The sequence below is a fragment of the Choloepus didactylus genome, chromosome 12 (assembly GCF_015220235.1).
Source record: "Choloepus didactylus isolate mChoDid1 chromosome 12, mChoDid1.pri, whole genome shotgun sequence".
NCBI lineage: Eukaryota > Metazoa > Chordata > Mammalia > Pilosa > Megalonychidae > Choloepus > Choloepus didactylus.
This window is the reverse complement of record NC_051318.1, coordinates 8,835,679-8,855,863: the sequence shown is the minus strand read 5'-3', so window position 1 is coordinate 8,855,863 and position 20,185 is coordinate 8,835,679. Positions and strand designations below refer to the sequence as shown.

The window sequence follows — 20,185 nt, the reverse complement described above, 5'->3', positions numbered from 1 at the left end:
GTGAGAATGACTAACAGTGCTGAATGATGTGTGAAAGTGGTGGAAAGGGGAAGCTCAGAGTCACGTATGTCACCAGAAGGAAAGTTGGAGGTTAAAAGATGGGAATGTATAAAGCAGTGAATCTTGTGGCGGGCAATGTCCTTAATTAACTGTACAAATATTAGAAATTTCTCTCAAGAACTAGAACAAATGTATGACACTATAATTACAAGTTAATAATAGAGGGGCATATAGGAAAATAATATACCTATTGCAAACTATATACTACAGTTAGAAGTATTTTAACATTCTTTCATTAACAGTAAGAAATGTACTATACCAAAACTATGAATCAGTAATGGAGGGGAGTTGTTTAGGGGTATGGGAGGTTTTGAGTTTCCTTCTTTTGTCTTTATTTCTTTTCTGGAGTAATGAAAATGTTCTAAAAATTGAAAAAATATTAATTGTGATGGCTGCATGGCTGCATGATGGTTTCATGGGCAATTGATTGTGCACTTTGGATCTTTGGATAATTGCATGGTTTGTGAACAATCTCAAAAAAAAAAAAGAAGTGGAAGAGGTAACTTTTTAAAGGCAGTTCTTAAAATAGCATCGATAATTAATGCTTGAAATTTTGATAGCAAGTTCCAAGGCAGTTTTCGTGTTGAAATAACACTTTCATTAACCTTAGTGCAGTGCTTCCTCTGAGTCCCTTAATCGGTTTTTTAATTGGATATCATTAATTGACCTTTGTGGTTTGATTTATAACATAATAGCTGAGAAGGATTATGGAGAGAGCAATCTCAGCATACAGGCCCATTTAAAATAACCTTTAAAATAGAGCTTTGATCTAAAGGTGCGCTGATTAAGGTAGGAGGTCTGCAGAGAAGGAAGACCCGCCTGCTTGCACTGCCCTATAGGTGCTTTCTTCTTTAGTGAAATTAAACAAAATGAAACAAAACTCCTCCCAGAGGGCTGTGCTGCATTGCCCCAGGACAGAAGTGCTTGCTTGTTAATAAACATATTTCCTGGTCCTCTTAGCAAAGAACTGATAAGAGCCCTGTGTTTGGTAGATTGCTTTCTTTTTGTTGATGGGTGCCTGGAAGTCAAGAGTTGGGAATGATAACGGAAAAATTAGCAGCCTTAAGGGAATTCATGGTGAAGTCACTGATGTGAATAGGTTGATTATACCTGATCTTTAAATGCTTTATATATCCTCTCTTCCTGTGAGGACAGGTTTCTGGTAAACCTCCCCAGAAGATGGTGGCTTCTCCAGGGAGAGGAAAGGATTGTGTATTACAGACAGGTTGTTCCTGGGACTTAGTGATAGGAACAATGTTACTGATCAGACACGGGGTTCTCTGCCCAGTGCATATGACAGCCAGTGACAGTGGGGTTTCAAAGGGAGAAAGAGTTGATTGCTATGTGAAGGCAGCAGAACAGATTTCCTATGGGCCTAAAATGTGTCTCCTTGAACTGCAGAAACTGATAGTTTTATAGTATCCACAGATAGGCAGGTTTATGGTAATGAGTGTAATGGCTCAAGATGAGGAAATTAAAGATGATCTTGAGCACACGCAGATTGATTACATGAATGTATGTGAGAAAATAGTGACCTTAATATGATGATGGGCATGATTTTTAGAATTATAATGAGGTATAGGTCACTCATAGGTTAAGATTTAAGCTGGTGTGCATGTCAGGCCAATTTTGGTTAAATCTAGCTTCCTCCTGTAAGGTAGCTTAGGAATTGGGGAGAGTTAGTTCTGGGCTGACTCAAGTTCCTTCATTAGTAAACACTAAGGGCTTGTTCTTGTGATCGTTAGACTCTAAATTTGTAAAACAGGGTAAGGGGGTACAAGCGGGGCCAGCCACGAGGTTTTTCTGTCACAAGATAAAGGTTATATTGTTGTACAATCATTAGCAAAGATCAAGGCATCTGGGTTACAGTTCCGTGAGTTTCAGTGATTTCAGATATTTCCTTTTGTATATTCTACAATATACCAGAAAGTAAGCAAAAGGCGTCTATATAATGATTCAGTCAACATAATTATTTAACTCTTAATTTCTCGGTTCGGCAGCTTGATGAATTTAAAATTCTTTGGTTGAAAACCTAACTTCAAGAGATTTCTCCTCTTAAGCCTTTCATCAGTGAGGTGGTCCTGCGGGCCCCTGACCTCCTGGGCTGCTGTCAGCTCTGGGGGCCGGTGCAGATGACCAGGGGGTGGCCATCGGCGGGCAGCTGCAGACAGAAGGGGGTCACCAGGAGCCTGACCCCTCAGTTGGATCCAGGCAAGCATTAACTGAATTTAGCTTGGTCGGGTCTTAGCACTTACCCCACATACCGACATCAGGACACAGTGAAGTGTCCCTTATTCTTATAGGAATTAAAAACACTCTTAGCCCTAGGTAACTGTGTGTGCCTATGTTCCCAGAAGTACCTTCCTTGTTAGAGAGGCAAATACATGTTTTTTTAGATTATGCCTCTTCCCCCTTTAATCCAGACTAATAGTCCTTGCCTTTAAGGTAGGTAATTACTTCCCTTGCCAACTAAGCCCAGTTTATTGAATCTGTCCCACCCTTTCTCCTCTATTTGTCCTCTGCTTCCTCCCTCCCTTCCCCCCCCTCCTTCCTTCCCCCTCCCTCCCTTCCTCCTTCCTTCCCTCCCTCCCTCCTTTCCCTGGAGCAGCTTCCAGGGAACCCTGGAGCAGGACAGCACTCCCAGGACTCAGTTTCCAGTATGGATACACCCGGGTACCTTATAGTGGGAAGAAATATGGAATTATAAAGTATCCCTTCTTCTTTTCTTCTCCTTTGGAAATGAGATTTGGGAGGATGCTGCGAGGGGCTGGGTATGCCTGCTTCCTTGGGAGGCCTGGGGACTCTGCAGAGGATGTGATCTAGATGCAAGACCACCGGATGCTTAAAACCAACTAGGAGGGGTGGTTCCAGGTTTCTGTCTTTGCTGAGCTTGGCCATTTGGCTTCGGAACAAAGAAAGGGTATTGTTTGGAGTTTCACTTCAGTTTTTGCCTTAGTTTGCCAGGGCTGCTATGATAAATACCACACACTGGTCAACTTAAACAACAGGGATTTATTGGCTCACAGTTTGGAGGCTGGAAGGCCAATGTCAAGGTATCCCTGGGCCACACTTTCTCCTGACGCCTGTAGCGTTCCAGGGCTGCCGTTGGCAGTTCTTGGAGCTCCTTGGCTCGTAGATGCAGCTCTGCCCCGTCACCTGGAGATCTCTGTCCCCTTCTCTGGTTTCTACTTCTGGCTTCTCCTAACTGACTGCATCTGAACTTCCTCTGCTGTGAGGACTTCAGTCCTGTTAGATTAAGGCCTCCCTGATTCAATTGTGGCCTCATTCAAATAGGATCTTTCAAGGTCCTGCTTACAAATGCGTTCACACCCACAGGTCCGGGCTTAGGACTTGAACTTTCCGTGTGGGGAACATGATTTGCTCTAGCACTGTTCCTTGGATATTGCTGACCCCACGTCTTCTTGACAAGTTCCTGAATCCCTGAGAAGCCTTTCTGTGTACTTTCTTGACCCACAGTGCTAAATTGCTTCCTCTTTGGTTCCATTTCTGTACCTTGTACAAACTCTCATTGAACACTTTTCACTTTGTATTATTATCAATTGTTAACACATCTGTCTATCTCTTTGACAAATTGTGACAGTAGACAGTGTATCTTTTTCATTTTTTAATCATTTTTTGTTATAACATATATATACATGGAAGTGATAACTTTTCAAATACACTTTAACAAGTAGAGAGCAAATTTCAAAAAATATTATGGATTATAGTTCCATAATTTCAGTTATATTTCCTTATTATGAAATATATATACAAAAAATAATATATTTCAAAGTATGATTTAACAAGTAGTTATATAGGAAATTTCCAAAGTTGTTAGGAGTCACAGCACCATAGTTTCAGTTATTTCCTTATTGTGAATTATAACATATACAAAAACGTGATAGCTTTTGAATTACAATTTAACAAGTAGCTATTGAACAAACTTCAAGGGATGCTATGGGTTAGAGTTCCACCATGTCAGTTCTTTCCTTCTAGCTATTCCAATATCCTAGCAACTAAGAAAAAGAAAATTATATAGAGATTCAGTAGTCATAATCCCTTGTTAAATTCCATCTTGTCTGTTGCGACCCCTTCATCTAGTTTAATCACTTTCCCAATCTTCAGGAGTGTCTAGGCTGTGACCACCCTAACTTGCTCATGTAGAAAAGGGGTGTCGACTTTATGAGAAAAGGGGACACATCTGGTTGATGTTCTTAAAGGGGCTGTTGCCTCTGGGTTTGGGACTTAGCTGGCATAGGAGTTCTCTGAAAGATTTATGTTTCTGAAGAATAAACTCAGTGAGTGAAACTGTTATAGTGTCTCAGATAGGAATCTGGGTATTCACTAAGGTTTTTGGGACTACTGTTGACTTGAGCTTATCATATTGTGGCCATTTGGCATATCTAGGTGAAGCTTGCATAGGAGTAACCTCCAGGACAGCCTCTCAACTCTATTTGAAATCTCTCAGCCACTGAAACTTTATTTTCTTCCCTTTCTTTCCCCACCTTTGGTCAAAAAGTCATTCTCAATCCCTCAATGCCAGGGTCAGGCTCATTCCTGGAATTCATGTCACATATCACCAGAAATACTCATTCGTCTTGGGGGGAGGGAGGTCCTGTCCCACGTCAGGGGGAGGGTGATGGATTTATTTGCAGAGTTGGGCTTAGAGAGGGAAAATCTACATTTGAACAACAAAAGAGATTCTCTGGATGTGACTCCTGGGCTTAGCCTCCTCTTTACAACCGTAAGTTCCACCTGAGCAAGCCTCAAGATTGAGGACTTGACTTGTAAAATAGGGGGTTCCTAAGTTCACATAGCATATGTTATGTCCACGATAATCCATCCATATCTCACATTATCCTCACTTAGTTGTACAGTCTTCATCAGTCTCCATTTTAAACAATTCTCATGACCCAAAAGACCTCATAGCTTTTGTCAGCCCTTAATTATTTGTCCCTGTTGTGTGGTAGTAGAATTATATTCCTATTAATTATAGTCCCTAGTATGCAATGGGTAGATTTTTCCCATATACCCTTTTGTTTCAACTCTCTGTGCTAGTGTCATACCTTAGAAGTATATCATGCAAGCACCTGTCTATATTTGTGGTGGTGATCTATGGGAAACATGCCTTTAAACAACCCCTTACAATCCTATCCATCCTCAATAGAACTCTAATACTTATAATCCCATTAACAAACAATTCCTGTCTATTCCCATACCTTTATATTCACCATCATTAACACATCTGAACATAACAGATTATCATGCCCCCTCACTAGCTTCTGTCTATCACTAGGTCCCCGATATTCTACATTACAAGACATTGATTATACGTTGTTCAGAGAGTTCACAGAAGTGGTAACATACAATATCTTTCCTTTTGTGTCTGACTTATTTCACTCAGCATTATATCTTCAGGGTTCATCCATGTTGCCATATGTTTCAGGACCTTGTTGCTCTTTACTGATGCATAGTATTCCATCATGTGTGTGTATGTATATATATATATATATATATATATACACACACACACATACACACCACATTTTGTTTATCCACTCATCTATTGAGGGACACTTGGATTGTTTCCATCTCTTGGCAATTGTGAACAATGTGACTATGAGCATCAGTGTACAGATGTCTGTTCATGTCACTGCTTTCAGATCTTCTGGGTATATACCAAGAAGTGGGATTGCTGGATTATAGGGTAATTCAATATCTAGTTTTCTGAGAATCCGCCAAACTGTCTTCCACAGTGGCTGTACCATTATACAGTCCCACCAGCAATGAATAACAGCTCCAGTTTCTCTACATCCTTTCCAGCATTTATTGTTTCCTGTTTATCCCCAGAACCAAACACAGGGCTTTGCAGGCACTGAGCCTGGCTCCTTGGTGAATGCTAATTGAATGGAACCCCCGGCATTACTTAATCTTTCCCAAGGTTATTACTCTCTTTTCTATCATCATAGAAGTTTCTGTTTATTTCTCTTACAGTGCTATCACATTTGACTCCCCCCCACCAACATACACACTCCACTCTACACCTTCAGTCACAGGGTTCTTGAAGGCAGGCATTTTGGCTTGTTTTGTTTTTGATTGCTCCATAGAACCTTAAATATAGTAGATATTCAACAAATCCACAAGAAATTTAAGAAATTAAAATGAGCTTTAAGTACGCTTTTATTTTAAAAAAGTATTTTGTTTCTTTTTTTTAAAATTGTTAAATTGATAATGGCCAATCTCTCTGTCTCCTATTAAATATAACAGCTATTTTACTTCTCTCAGTGAAACCGCAGAGTTTGGAGAGAAGAATAGAAAAAGATTTGGTGTGAGTTTGTGCTAGGAAAACATGATCTAATGTTTCAGTGGAGTTTGAGAGAGAATATGGAAAAGAACCAGGAACAAGTAGTACGGAATCCCAGGTTGGTTTCCTTACCTGTCAGGATACCACTCATTGGCCTAGTTTACCACAAGCAAGTAGCAATGGCTTAAGGAAGATGGAGGGTTGCCGCCGTCCCAAACCAGTCCAGTTGGTGGGGTCGGGGGTAGGCAGTTCATCTCCAGGGTCCATCTTGTCCTTTCGCCATCCGCTAAGGTGTCTCATCTCATCTGCAGGGCTGAAGCTTGTTGCAGTTTGCCAGAGCTGCTGTAACAGAGTAGCCCAAACTAAGCAGCTTAAACAAGTTGAGAAGGGTCTCTCTAGCTGGAGAGGATGGTACAGGCAAAGGCGTGCTGGGAGAACCTGACAGGGGGCAGTAGGCAGGGCACAGAGTAGAGTGGGTGGCTGGGGTGCTGTGGGGCCATGGGCAGGGTGGGCGTGGCACAGTATGGAGTGGGTGGGTGGGGCCGTGGGGGAATGGGCAGGGTGGGCGGAGCACAGCATGCAGGGGGTGGGGCACTGCATCCTGTCCTGGGACTGGGCAGAAGGAAGGTGGGAGGCAGGGCTGGAGGAGGGGAGCCTGCAGAGTGGCTGGGGTGTGACCCCAGAGGAATGGGTATGTCTTCTTGAGGAGCCAGGGACTTCACAGGGGGCACCACTGGCATTTAAAAAAAAAAATTTAATTGGAATTTTATTTTGAAAAATGAAATCAAAGTATGAAAATACATACATTTTATCATCCACGCCACAAACTTGAGGTGAATGTGCTAATTCGTAGGTACACGTGCTATACTTAGAATGAAAAAAGATGAAATTTGGGGAGGCATGATTTTTCCCATAAAATTGCCAGATGGTCCTTGCTAGGCCCTTCTGATCTGCACTGAAAGCTCAGGCAGGTTCCCCAGGGCTGCTCAGAATTCTTTGGTATTCGGATCATTTTCTTCTGAAGCACTGCGTCCTCCTACTTCACCTTCGGAGGTTTCATTTTCGTACCCAGCCAGATGGAGCTTCAATTTGCCCCCGACTTTGCTTGTGACCTCAGGAGCTCACCAGCATCACTCTCATCAGCCTCAAGCTTTGGCAAGACTTGAGGTTTTCCTTGGCCATCAACTGTCGTAAGTGGGCCTGGCAGACAAACAAGATGTGGGATGGGTAGGGTGGTGGTTTGAAGCTGTATATACCCCAGAAATTTAACATCACAAATCTGTAACCGTCTCATTTACTTTGATGCCAACTTAACTTCAATAATATACACAAAATGTGTTCCTAAAACCCTCCATCCGCCCACTTTTAGGTAGTCCTTGTCACAAATTGTCTTGATGCATGAGCCCACAACCACTGACTTATCATTAGATTTTATGCTTTTGCCTTTTAGATCCTGTAGGAAGTAAAAAAGTGGAGTTACAAACCAAAAATACAAAACTACTGGCATTTATATTTACCGATGTAGTTACCCTCACTGGAGATCTTTATTTCTTCACGCAGCCATGGCTTGAAGCCACTGACTACTGTCAGTTGTCCTTTCATTTCAAACTGCAGAACTCTCCTTGCCATCTCTTGTAAGGCTGGTCTAGTGGTGATGAACTTCCTCAGCTTTTGTTTATCTGGGAATGTGTTAATCTCTCCCTCATTTTTGAAAGAGTTTTGCGGAATATAGAATTCTTGGTTGGCAGTGTTTTTTGTTTTTTTTTTTTCACTTTCAGCCCTTTAAATATGTCATTCCATGCCTGTCTCCATGGTTTCTAATGAGGTATGGGCACTTAGTCTTATTGAGCCTCCCTTCTATATGACACGTTGCTTCACTCTTGTGTCTTTTGGAATCTCTCTTTATCTTTGGCATTTGACGGTTTGATTGTAATATGCCTCAGCAGGGGTTTATTTGGGTTTATCCTGCAGGGAGTTTGTTGAGCATTTTGGATGTGTATATTCATGTCTTTAGTTAAATTGGGGGGAGTTTTCAAAGTTATTTCTTTGAATATTTTCTTTGCCTCTTACTTTCTTCTCCTTCTGGGCCTCCCAGTGTGTCTATTTGTATGCTTGATAGCCTCTGGCTCTGTTCACTTTTCCTCATTGTTCTTTCAGCTCCTTAGACTGAATGATTTCAACTGTCTGTCATGGATTCTTTCTTCTGCCAGCTCCAATCTACTGTCAAACCCCTCTAGGGAATTCTAGATTTCTGTTACTGTGGTCTTCAGCTCTGTTAGGTTCCTTTTCATAATTTCTTTCTCTCTATTGATGCCTTCTTTGTGTTGATCTGTCGTTTTCCTGATTTCCTTTAGTTCTTTGCCCATGTTTTCCTTTAGCTCTTTGGGCATATTTAAGACTATTTTTTAAAAAAAGTCTTTGTCTGGTAGGTCCCAGGCCTGGTTCTCCTCATTGATGGTTTCTAAGGCTTTAATTTTCTCCTCTGCCTGGGCCACCATCACTTCCTGTTTCTTTGTATGTTTTCCTAACCTTTTGTTGAAACCTGGACATTAAAATATTTTAGTGTGTTGTCACTGGAATTTAGACTCTGAGACATCTGTTCTTAAGCTCATTTCCAGCTGATGTTATGACAGAGCTTTCCTTGAATGCCACGAGCTGCAGCTGGGTCACCTGTCAGCCGTAAGGCGCCATTTTGTGACAGACAAAGTATGAGGTTGCGTCCAACCACCGGCAATTTGAGGGAGTTTCTTTACTATGCAAGGTAGTTTTAGCATCCCTGCCCCCGGCGCTAAATGTAGCAGCATTTCCCAGCCACTGATGTGAAGAGTGCCCCCTGGGTGAGGCACTCCTGGGTTGAACTGTGAGAGGGTCCGCCTGGTTGGATTTGTATTAGAATCCATCACTCTGGTGGCTGGGAGGGGGACAGGTTTACGAGAGCCAAGACAGGGGCCTAATTCTGAGGCTGTCGGACTCTTGCGTCTCAGGCATTGCTCCTCAGCGGGGTTGCAGACAACTGCTGGGTCTTCACCATGGGAGCTTGAGAAGTGCTGGGCTGGGGAAGGGGCAGAGGACCAGACCCGACGGGCATGGCTGTGTGAAGAGCAGGGCCAGAAGGGTGGGAGATCAGAAGTGCTGCTGGAGAAGTCCTGGATGCTCCCAGCTAGGATGGAGATGCGGTGATCTGCCACTGGAGGCCAAGTTCAGGGCAAAATCAGCAGGTTTAGGGGGTGAAGACGACATCAGGTTTCAATATCTATCAAATTGGAGCTGGAGGCATCAGCGACAGGAGGCTGGGTATTTTTTCATGCTCTGGGGAAAGGTTGGGCCAGAAGATGGCAGATTTGGGATTCAACAACACAAAGGTAGCAGTTGAACTCTTGAGAGGGCTGCCCCAGGAAGGGCAGTGGAATCTGGGGAAAACCAGTGTTTGGGGCTGGGCAGGGCAGGAGCAATCCTCTTATTATACAGAGAGACGCAGAGAAAAGTCGTGTTGTGGTGTAACATCAGGGGACCCGAGGGAGTCGCGTTTCAAGGAGTGATCAGTAATGTTCTGTTCCCCAGAGAGCAGGAGTAAGCGGAGGTCTCCAAGTCGTGCATTCAGTTGGGCAGCTGTGGCTCCTCCTGCCTTCCGCTTACCTCTGGGAGCATCCCCATGCAGAGTGTTTTGTTGCCGCTGCTGTTATTATTATTGCCGTCATTGTTATCCTTATTTTGACAGGCCCTCCTCCGTGTCTTTCTGGTTTTCATCCGCAGGCACCTAACTCAGGGATGCTGGTTGGCATTCCTCTGGGCTCCCCAGTTTCTCCAGTTTGTCTTTTATTGTGTATGCTCTGCCCTCTTCCACACTCCTCTTTGTATTCCCGTGGCGCCTGGGGTGACGCCAGGGTATTTTCATTGCCCTGTTCTTCTCTTGGCTTTTAAAGCTTCAGAAACAGCCCCATTTCTCTAAGGTGTTTAACGTTTCTGGTATTGTATACTTATATTTAGTTTCAGTATGCTGTTCTTAATTTTTATTGTGCTTTACATTCAAAATTTGCAGTTTGGACAGTCTGTTTGGTAGGAGGCTTAGACTGCCACTAGGTGGCGATGTTGGTTTTGTAGTTAAAGACCCATAATTAAACAATATCATTAGGCAATAAGCCCTGCCCCCAGCATTTAAGTTCTGTGACGGTAGTCTAGACCAAAGCCATAAGGAGACCTCTCTTTAATTGTAAGATAGTCTACTCTTATTCCGAATTGTTTCCTTCCATGAAAGTCAGCTGTGAGTACTGAAGTAGTTATGACAAAATATTAACTAACACTTGGGCTTAATTTGTTCCCAAGACCCAGAATGTGCCGTTATGGCTTAAGTAATTTAGTACTTGGATTAGCAAATCTTTTGGTAGTTGGAATGACTAGAAATATTTTATAGTTGGCAACTATACTTGATACTAGGTACTTTTTTTTCTTTATAGAAGTTTTTATGCCACTCAAGAGTAAAAGTCAAGTTTCTTCCATGGATGGCATTTTAGAGATCCACAAAATTGTTGCCAGCTGATAGAGGGTCTGTAGACAATATTTTGGGGCATTTATGACATATCCCAACCTAGAGCTGCATGAAAATAGAGAAATAAGATTGACTTTTGAGAATTAATTGCTGAAATGCACAAAGCACGGAAGGACAAAGTGCTCCCTAGTTAAAATGGAAATGGAACCTGTTCTGGGAAGTGGCCACGTTCTTGAGAAAGAATTGGCATTTTCTTAAGCGAGAGCATGATGTTGCAAAGGGCCTGGGGCAGCTGTGGAAGCTTGGAGAGGGGGCTGAGAGTCAGCTCGCAGCCCTGGGGGTAGCATCCAGTCCCACAGCGTGGCAGGTCGTGGCAGGTGTGTGTCTCTCATGGAACTGGACATGGGGGGGGGGACGTCGGGGGCTCTCGTGTCACCTGGGACCGGAGCTTTGAAGTCTGCAGGTTGCAATTTTGGTTTCCTCCTAGATTGACCCACCACATGCATTTACAGAAGTTGCTTGGTGAGGGAGGAATCAGCTGTGGCTTTTACCATTTGAATATTTATCTAATAGTCAAAATACTCCGTTTCCATTCCTCCCACCATGCCACATGTCTAGAATGGCTGCTTATTTATTCATTACTCCTGTCAGATTGTACTTGAATGCAAAGTCTGCCAAAAATTAAAGTGCAAAAATTTAATGGTTTCTGTGATTATGCATCTGCTTCTAGCTATTCTCTTGGCTTCGGCAAGTCATTACCTAAGCCTGTTTTGCCTCAAGGTGGTAAAATGTGTTCGTATTAGAAATACAAACATTTCTCATCTTTGCAGTGTGAATATAAAAACAGGAGCCTACGGTAAATTTCTCTCTGAAATTTAATACTATACTTGGAGTTGTTACTAGAGTGGTAAAAGCTATTTCCCTTGCTTTCTAGAATAGTTTGGGTCCTTCACAGCTCGTTTTGAGGTTTATAATGCAGTTTGTAATAGCTTTGAAGTTTACAACGATGTATTTCTTCTAATCAGAAGTCAGCAGATTTCACCATGTGCAATTCTAGGTGTGGAGTACTATTCTAGAATGCTGTGGAGCAAAGGATTAGAAAGGAATTATGAAAGATATTCTAGTCCTTTAAATAACATATAAGGTAGATGCTACCTATTGCATAATATAAAGGACAGTATCACTAAGCAGAAATTAGAAGTAATACAGAGTAAGTATATTATTTATTCAACAAATAAGTATTGATTGGGCATCTATAGTTATTTTAGATACTTTTAAATGAAGAAAGATACCTGTAGACAAAACAGTGGGGCCCTAGAGGAATATGTGATGCACAGTTTGAAGCTGTTTAAGAAGTAAAGCAAGATGCAAAAATCCCGAGTTTATGGGCTGCAGATTATTCATGTGAAGGCTGTGAGGATAAAGAGGGAAAGCTGCTGTGAAATCAGGGAGGGGAAACAAGTTTTGCTGGAGGGGCACAGCTTTAGAACATAGTTCTGGGAGTTGAAGGCTTGTTAGGAATACTTGGGGGATGCCAGGAATTTGTAAAGGCACAGTTTGGGGCATGAGGAAAGCAAGTGGAATGGTGATCTTTTGGGGTTGGGATGGATGGAAAATAAGGTTGGTGAGATGGGAAGATGTGGTTGATGACCACGCGGTTCCTAAATGCAAATCTGTTGATATAAAAATACAGATTTTGAAGAAGTGCTTTTTTTTTTCCTGAGTCTCTGCCCCAACCTCTTACAGATGGAAGGATAGTGTAAAGATGGACTGTTTAAAGATGCACCTGAAAAAAAACAAACGGTGAGGTGAGGCTAGTAGAAATCCATAGGAGAGTTGGTGCAGTGGTTTCCTAGTCAACCAGGTTCTTCACTTTACTCCTTTTTAAATACTTGCTGTGTACACAGCATCTGAGTATTGATGGTGACTTGACTTCATTTTGAACTTAAAAAAATTCCTTGCTGTGTGGATGTTTATGTGAAAATTCTTGTATTTTACCTGCTACATGAAATGGGGATAAACAGCTCAGCCTCTGGGGAGGGTTCTCCTGGGGGTATCTTGTTTATGTTGTGGAGAAGCTCGCATTTTTTTTCCTTCTGGAATGTGGGGTCCAATGAAATGGGAACTTAGACTTGAGACGACTTTTACTGTAGCTCCAGAAGAATATCAAGTATTAAGACTTGCCCTAAGTTATGGAAACCATCATTGTTCTCTAACGGACTTTGAAAGTAAAATTAAATTGGCAACAGCCATTCCTGTTCGAAGGAGGAAAGGTAAAACACAATTGCATTGTTTTTGGTAGTTTCTACTAAAACAAGGATTCAGGCACCATTTTGAAGACCTGAAAGCATAAATGTTAACCTTAGCATGCTCGGCCACAGAGTTGCTTTGGATTGGGAACAGGAAAATAAGCCCCTGGGGAAGGAGCCCTCAGAGAGAGTCTAGAATGATGGCTGGAGCTAAGATACGGGGAGAACCACGGGTGAATTCTGGTTCCATGGTTCTAATTTTTTTTTTTTAAGGTAACCTGTAAACACCTGAAAAAAAAAAAAAGTGGGAGTAGGGGATGCTTATAACAGGAGCTTTTTGGGGGCCCCCGGCAGATGTTGGATTACGATTTCTGCTTTAGGCCAAATGGAGCCAGTCACTTAGACCTCCGCCCTCAGCTTGTGAAGAGAAGAGCTACTTCTAATTTTGTTGCCTTCTTTTATGGTGCAACTATGACCTTTATTTAAAACCTGGAAGAATCTGAGCCTTACAAATAATTACTCTTTTTCGCAGGAAGTTTTGGAAAACACTATTCCTTGAGAAGAGTTAGTCAGGCCTTAGCTTATTAGTTTAAAAAACCTCATTTCTATAAGGTAAGCCAGGAAAGCAAGCAAAGCTTTTCCTAGGAGAGCGTGCAGACGCTTGAGAAAGGTGGCCTGGCACTTTCTATTTTTAGAATTTTTTTTAATTGGCAGGGTATGCCGATAAGTGTGAGGCACTTCATTAAAAGGTGACTTTTGAGATTCCTGGGTTTGGTTTATTGCCTCAGCTCTTTGATGCTATCATGAAACTTTTTAGGTAAATGCAATTGGATGCTTAATTACTTACTAAAAGTTCATTTTTTTTCGGGTGGTAATTGTTAGGTATTAAGGAATCCCATTAAGTTACTTATTAAACTGGAGACTTTATTACTTTGCTGTTGAGTAAGAATTTAGTCATCCATTCATTTAGTAACTCTCTAATGTTTTCTCCGTGCAAGGGCCTGGGCTTGGGTTAGGAGAAAATAGCATGGTGAGACGGAGGCCACCTGCTCAGCCATGAGGAAATCAATTCTTCACACCACGGAGGAGGCCGTGTCGGGAGCATTTGTCACCGTTGGCTGCCCAGGGTTTGAACCTCTCCCCTGAACTGGAGAAATCCAACCCTCCAGGAGGTGCAGTCTGCAGGGTAGCAGGTTGTTCATTTGCTGTCCTGAGGCAACACTTACATGGCACTGAGAGACCATAGCCAAGGAGGCCTTCAGCGCTGCCCGGAGATGTCAGTGAAGGCTTTGGGATGGCATTTGAGCTAAGCCTTGAAGAAATAGTAAGAGTTTATGAGGCTCCTGTGAGGACTGTCTCTGATTGAGGCATAAATCGTGCATCTCAATTCGTGTTAGTGGATGGATGCGTGAAAGGAAGGTGAATGAAGATGGTGCGTTCAGGTTTGGAAAGACTGGGTTGGCGGGAGCAGTGGGACATTTAGCCTCTGGGGCCAGGGTCCGAGTAGAGACAGAGTTGGAAACAACTTACTGTGAGCTCGCTAAATCAGGCATCAGCTCATTTAACCCTGTGAAGTAGTTACTGTTCCTCTCCTTGTTTTGCAGAGAGGAAACTGAGCTGAGAGTGTGAGACTTGCCCCTGCCCACGTCACTGGAACGTGTGGCTAGGGTTTATCTCAGTTCTGCAGGGCTCTGAAGCCAGTTCTCTGTGTCTCTGCCTCCTAGCACGCGGCCCGGCCGGTGGTCATTGTAATCATCGGTGTAGCCAGCAGGTGGAGGTCATTCTGGTTGATTAGGAAAGAGTGTTTGCCCGAGCCTGCCTGGTCACTCTGTTGTTTTACCTGGCCTTGTTTTTACTGCATTTATCTTTATGACATTTGCCCCTGCCATTACAGTATGTGATTATTTGTTTGTTGCCAGTCTCCTTCATTGGAACCAGAGATTCAAGGGAGCAGGGTCTCCGCCATAGACTTGATTCCTAGAGGGGTGCCTGGCACATAGTAGTTGCTCAACAAATAGTGTAAACTCAGTAGTAATAATGCCATGTCTTCATTTCCTGGCTGGTAAAATACATACCATATAATGGGTTGGCTGAAGCAATGGGCTTTTATTGGTTCACAGTTTGGAGGCTAGGTGGTGGTCAAAATTGAGGTGTCTGCAAGGTAAAGTTCCCTCCCCAAGGTCTGTAACACTGTGAGCTGCAGATAGGTTACAGAACCTTCTTAAGGCTACATGGCTCAGAAAAGGTGGAGCCAGAAATCATGTCTATAAATACGTAGCTTTGCTGCCTTTTGTGAATGAATGAATGATTAGTTAAAATAGATTTATATGCACTATAAAAGTGTACTTAGAAATACATTTCAAAGTAAATAGATTTATAAAAATAATATTTATAAATAATGAGGTAATATTTTCTGTTGCAAGGCAAGGCATTTAATAATGAAGATGGTTATCTGGAAAATCTTTTTTTTTTAAGGTAGAGATCCAGATTCTTGGAAGGTGTGTAATTATAGCATCAGTTAAAATCTACTGAGCCATAAATGAACACTGGATTTCTAAAGGCTAATAAATCTGTCAGATATATGTTCCAAACAGCATATTGTACATCTCTATTATTATCTTCCAAAGATATATCTACTTCTTATGGAAGAGATTATAACAATAAACATGTTAATTTTCATCATAACATAATTTATGTGCTGGTTTAAAAACTCAGTTTTTAAAAATAGTTGAAATTTGGAAATACAGTTGAACTGGAATCAGTCTTAAAAACAGGATTCAATCTTTTAGACCTTTTGCCTCAGACTGGACAAATGTATTGGCTTTTGTTTTCTAATCTAGCACTTGATCTGAATAGTTAGACCAAAAACCCATGTTCTGCTAGACTTATGGGTTAAATTAAGGCACGGACTCGTTCCAGGTATATACCTGGAACAGTCTATTGACCAGGGTCACAGGCCAACAGCATGGAGTTAAGATAGTTGAATTCTTTCCAGACAGTGGCAGGAAGACTAACATGGTTCAAAACCAAATTTGCTGAATAATTAAAGTTATTTATGATATTTTAAAGATTCATCTGCTTTAATCCATATCCAAATGCTGCCTTTTTCATTCTTGCCATTAATATTTCTAGATATTAATTTTTAATGATTTTTTTCCCTCCATATAAAGAATAAGGGGCTTTCTCAACACATTTTGAGAATGCTCAGCTATGGCATTAGAATTAGACCTCTTTCTCAAAAGAAGATGATGAGTATGATAAACCAGCTAGTGAATTAGGGTGTTGGTTATAAATTTGTCCTCAAGAATGATTAACTACTTTAAATATGAATAAATGCCTTGATAACAGATATGTTCAAAGGAAGTACTGACTAAAGATCCAGTAGACTTTCTGACTTTTGAGTGATTACTATGATTCAGTAAATGGTTGTTATGGAAGTATAGGGAGATTTTTGCCTCCAAGAGACAAATAGAATTGACCTGGCAGTTTACAGGATTGTGATCCACTTCTTGTTTTCTTTCTCTTTTCCTTGTTTACCCCCATTTCATCATTTGAACTTTTAGCCTGCCCCTTTATGCTTGCCTATATTTTGGCATTATCTCATTATTGATAGAATTCTGCATAACCTTTAGGTTTGAAATAGCAGCACGGTTTGGTGGATGCACATCATTTAGATTGATGACAGCTGCTGCTGGGAGCACGTCACAGGATACCTTTTATTTCAGATGGCTTTTGGTGGGGTTGATTATCTTACATCCAATTACTTTTCATTCTAAAACTCTTTCTCTATCACCCATTCATCCAATTCCTTATTTAAAAACCCGTTTTGCATCCAAAAGAGCTGGTAAGTTGGTGACCTGGTTCCTTTCAGGAGGACTAACTCTTGTGGTGAGAGAGAGAACACAGGTTACTCCAATTCCAGTGGTAAGACCTGAGATAAGATCATTCCACGGAAGATTTCAAGGCGACCTTTTTGAATATATTTATCTTAGAGGGGCGACTGCATATAATATGTGCTCATCTGTCTGGGTCTGTGTGTGTGATCATAGGTATGTATCAGACAAGGGTAAAAGTTCTTGGCTTGGGCCTTTTTGGATGTTGAAATGTATTTCTATTAAGAGGACATCATCTTAATCAACAAGTAATCAAGAACAGTTTTTGAATGCTCAGGAAGAATCTGCTCTGTATTTTTGAGACAGGTTTTCACACACCTTTGGAGACTATTATGAACATGGCACACTAGTTTTTCAAATGTTTCTATTCGGAGATTTCAAGGATCAGAAAATGTAATTGCTGTCCTTGTGTTCGTAAACTGAAGCAAATTTGAAGTTCAGTAAACAAAAATAATAGAGGCAGGAAGGATTTTAATCCATTAGGAATCCATAGAGCTCCTTTCAGTCTAGAATTGGACTCCCTCTTTGTGCTTTTATTATATTTTTATTGTTGTGACAGAAGTTATTTATAGACCTGTCTTCGTTCCTGCCAGGAAAGTGCCCTCACCCACTTTCCACTGCGGTTACCTGTGTAGGTGTAAAAGGCAGCCTCTTCTCAGCCACTGCCTGTTAACGTCTTTTGTACATTTCCCGTGACTAGAAGGAACAGAGCTTTTTCTGAAAGTAAAATTTTGAGGTGTATTCATGATCCCTCAAATTATTATTTTTTTAATTAAACTATGTGTTGGGGATTGAACCATGTCCCCCACAAAAGGCATGTTCAGGTCCCAACCCCTTGTCGTGTGGGTGTGAACCTTTTGTAAGTAGGACCTTGGAAGATGGTTTTAGTTAAAGTGAACGAGGATGGACCTTCAGCTGGTGTGAGTAAAGTCCTTGTAAGCAAAGGAGATGGGACGCAGAAGGAGAAGCTTGGGGAGCAGCCAGAAGTTGGAAGCCAATGGAACCCAGAAGAGAAAGGAGAAGACACCGCCATGTGCACGGCCGTGTGACAGAGGAGCCAGGGACCAAGCATCACCGGCAGCCACCCCAGAACGCCACAGTCTTTATGGAGAAAGCATTGCCTTGATGAGGACTCAATTTGGGACTTTTCCTGGCCTCAAAGCCATGAGCCAATAAATTCCCATTGTTGAAGCCAACCCATTGTGTGGTGTGTGTTCTAGCAGCTGGGAAGCTAAAACATTGTGTTTTAACTACGTTAAAGGATTTTTAACACATGTATCTCATTCTGTCTTCTTGACAGAAATATTTGTATTTTTTAGTTCTCTTCCAATCTCTGTTCCGTATGTAATTTTTTTCACGTAGTTGGAGTCAGGTCTGCTTTTTCCATTTAACGTAAAGACGTTTCCCTGGTTATAAAGCCTTCATTATTATGATTTTAATTGCTACATAGAATTCTATCAGCTCCTTATTTCTTATAAAATTTTTTAGTATTTGCTGTTTCTTTTCTAATCTAGTTCACATTATCATCCACCCATAATTACTTCAGAAACTTATGCAAATAGGAATACCATTAGTTTTCTTTATGCATAATTTTTTACTCTTATATAATCCCTCATGAATATATAAATAGATAGATGGTAGTTTTTAAAAGACAATGAAAATTTCTGCCTAATTCGGAAGCAACTGTAGAAGGTTCTGAATTATTTATACTATACTGTATTGAGTGGTGGTTAATTCAGCCTTCAGTTTTGTTCTTTCTTTCTAACATATCATGTTGTTTAACTTTTGGTTATTGTTTTTACATTTCATATTTGTACATGGAAGTTGAAATAAATGCATAAAATAAAGGAATAAGGCTTATTGGATATTCCATTCCAAAAATTTAAATGAAAAATAATTCTCTTCAAAAATAAATTTATATGAACTTTTAAGGCTGATGTAGAATCTATGTCAGTGTGATTGTATTTCAAATATTTAGTCACTTATTCTTAAATTCTTTTGCCTGTAACAGTTACCAAGACACATTTTTGTAGTTAGTATAAAACACAGGATATACTAAAATTTGTGTGTGTGTGGGGGGGTGTTTCTTCAAGCATATGAAATTTCTGAGAGACTTTTGACTTGTAACTACTTGAAATATGAGTAGTGCTTTACCTTAAAGATAACATTCATAGCCTTAAAAATATCAATCTCTCTGTGTATATTTATGGACATATATTTAATCACAGTTGTACCTTTTTTCTGAATCTTAATTCCTCCTGTGTTTGTAGTTTTGAAAATTCCTTTATTAAGCTATTGCTTTTATTACTTGAATAGTTAAGGATCATATTTCTAGTATTTAGACCAAAACCTTTTCATTAGCATGGTGTTTTTAGTGTTTTGTTTTGTCTCGCATGCATTACATATGTTGCGTATAAAGTCAAAAACAGTCTTTGTGCCTCTGAGTTCCTCCTGCCTGCTTCCCTAGGGGCTCACCCCTGCCAGTTGCCCCCACAAATCTGCAGATTTCAAGTTGGCTCCGGGCAGCCCCGAAGACTCCTTGGGGACCTCCCCACTCTCCATAGCCTGGCTAGTGCAGGTTGTGTGGATTCAGCTGAAATACTATTTCCATTAGTTTCTAAAGAGAACTAGGAATCAGAGAGTGGTGTGAGGAGGAAAGCATCATGTATATAAAAATGCCTGTGTTTTATATTGAATAGTTTTTTTTTTTTTTAATTGGAGTGAGTGGTCATAATGTATTTTTATTTATTTCTTGTCTGGAAATCTTTTCGGCAGGAACCCCCCAGAGTTCTTCTCACGCATCAGCTGGTTGTGCAGGAAGGTGGTTGGACCATTCTTCCGTTGCTGCTGCAGTACGTGTAGTGTAAATGTGTAACTCCTCGATGTTTATCCCCAAGTGCCCTCGTGCCACCCGCTTTCTTATGAAGAGGGTGGGTGTCCCCTCAGGGTCAGGGAGTGGAGTAAATTTTAACTTTACCTCCTACAATTACCACATGAACCCCATGTCTTGATGGTTGGTTCTTGATAATGAACAGCTTTTATTTTTAAAGATGTTTTTTTCTTAAAAGAGAGACAGAATGCTTCAAGTTGATGTTTTGAAAATTATCTGTCTCCCAAACTGGTGTTGTTACAGAGAGAATTAATTTGAAGAACTCTGTTTTATAAGCTATTAGTATCTGGCTTTCCTATAAGT

General features: G+C 41.1%; 1 protein-coding gene across 3 annotated transcripts in view; it reads left to right on the top strand.

The window, feature by feature from the left end:
• B3GLCT (beta 3-glucosyltransferase) overlaps positions 1-20,185 on the top strand; it is a 112,805-nt gene that overhangs the window by 28,079 nt on the left and 64,541 nt on the right. For all 3 annotated transcript variants that reach the window (XM_037799994.1, XM_037799995.1, XM_037799996.1), the window contains one exon: positions 19,768-19,844. In XM_037799994.1, the coding sequence (XP_037655922.1) occupies positions 19,768-19,844 (77 nt within the window). The remainder of the gene's footprint in view (positions 1-19,767; positions 19,845-20,185) is intronic.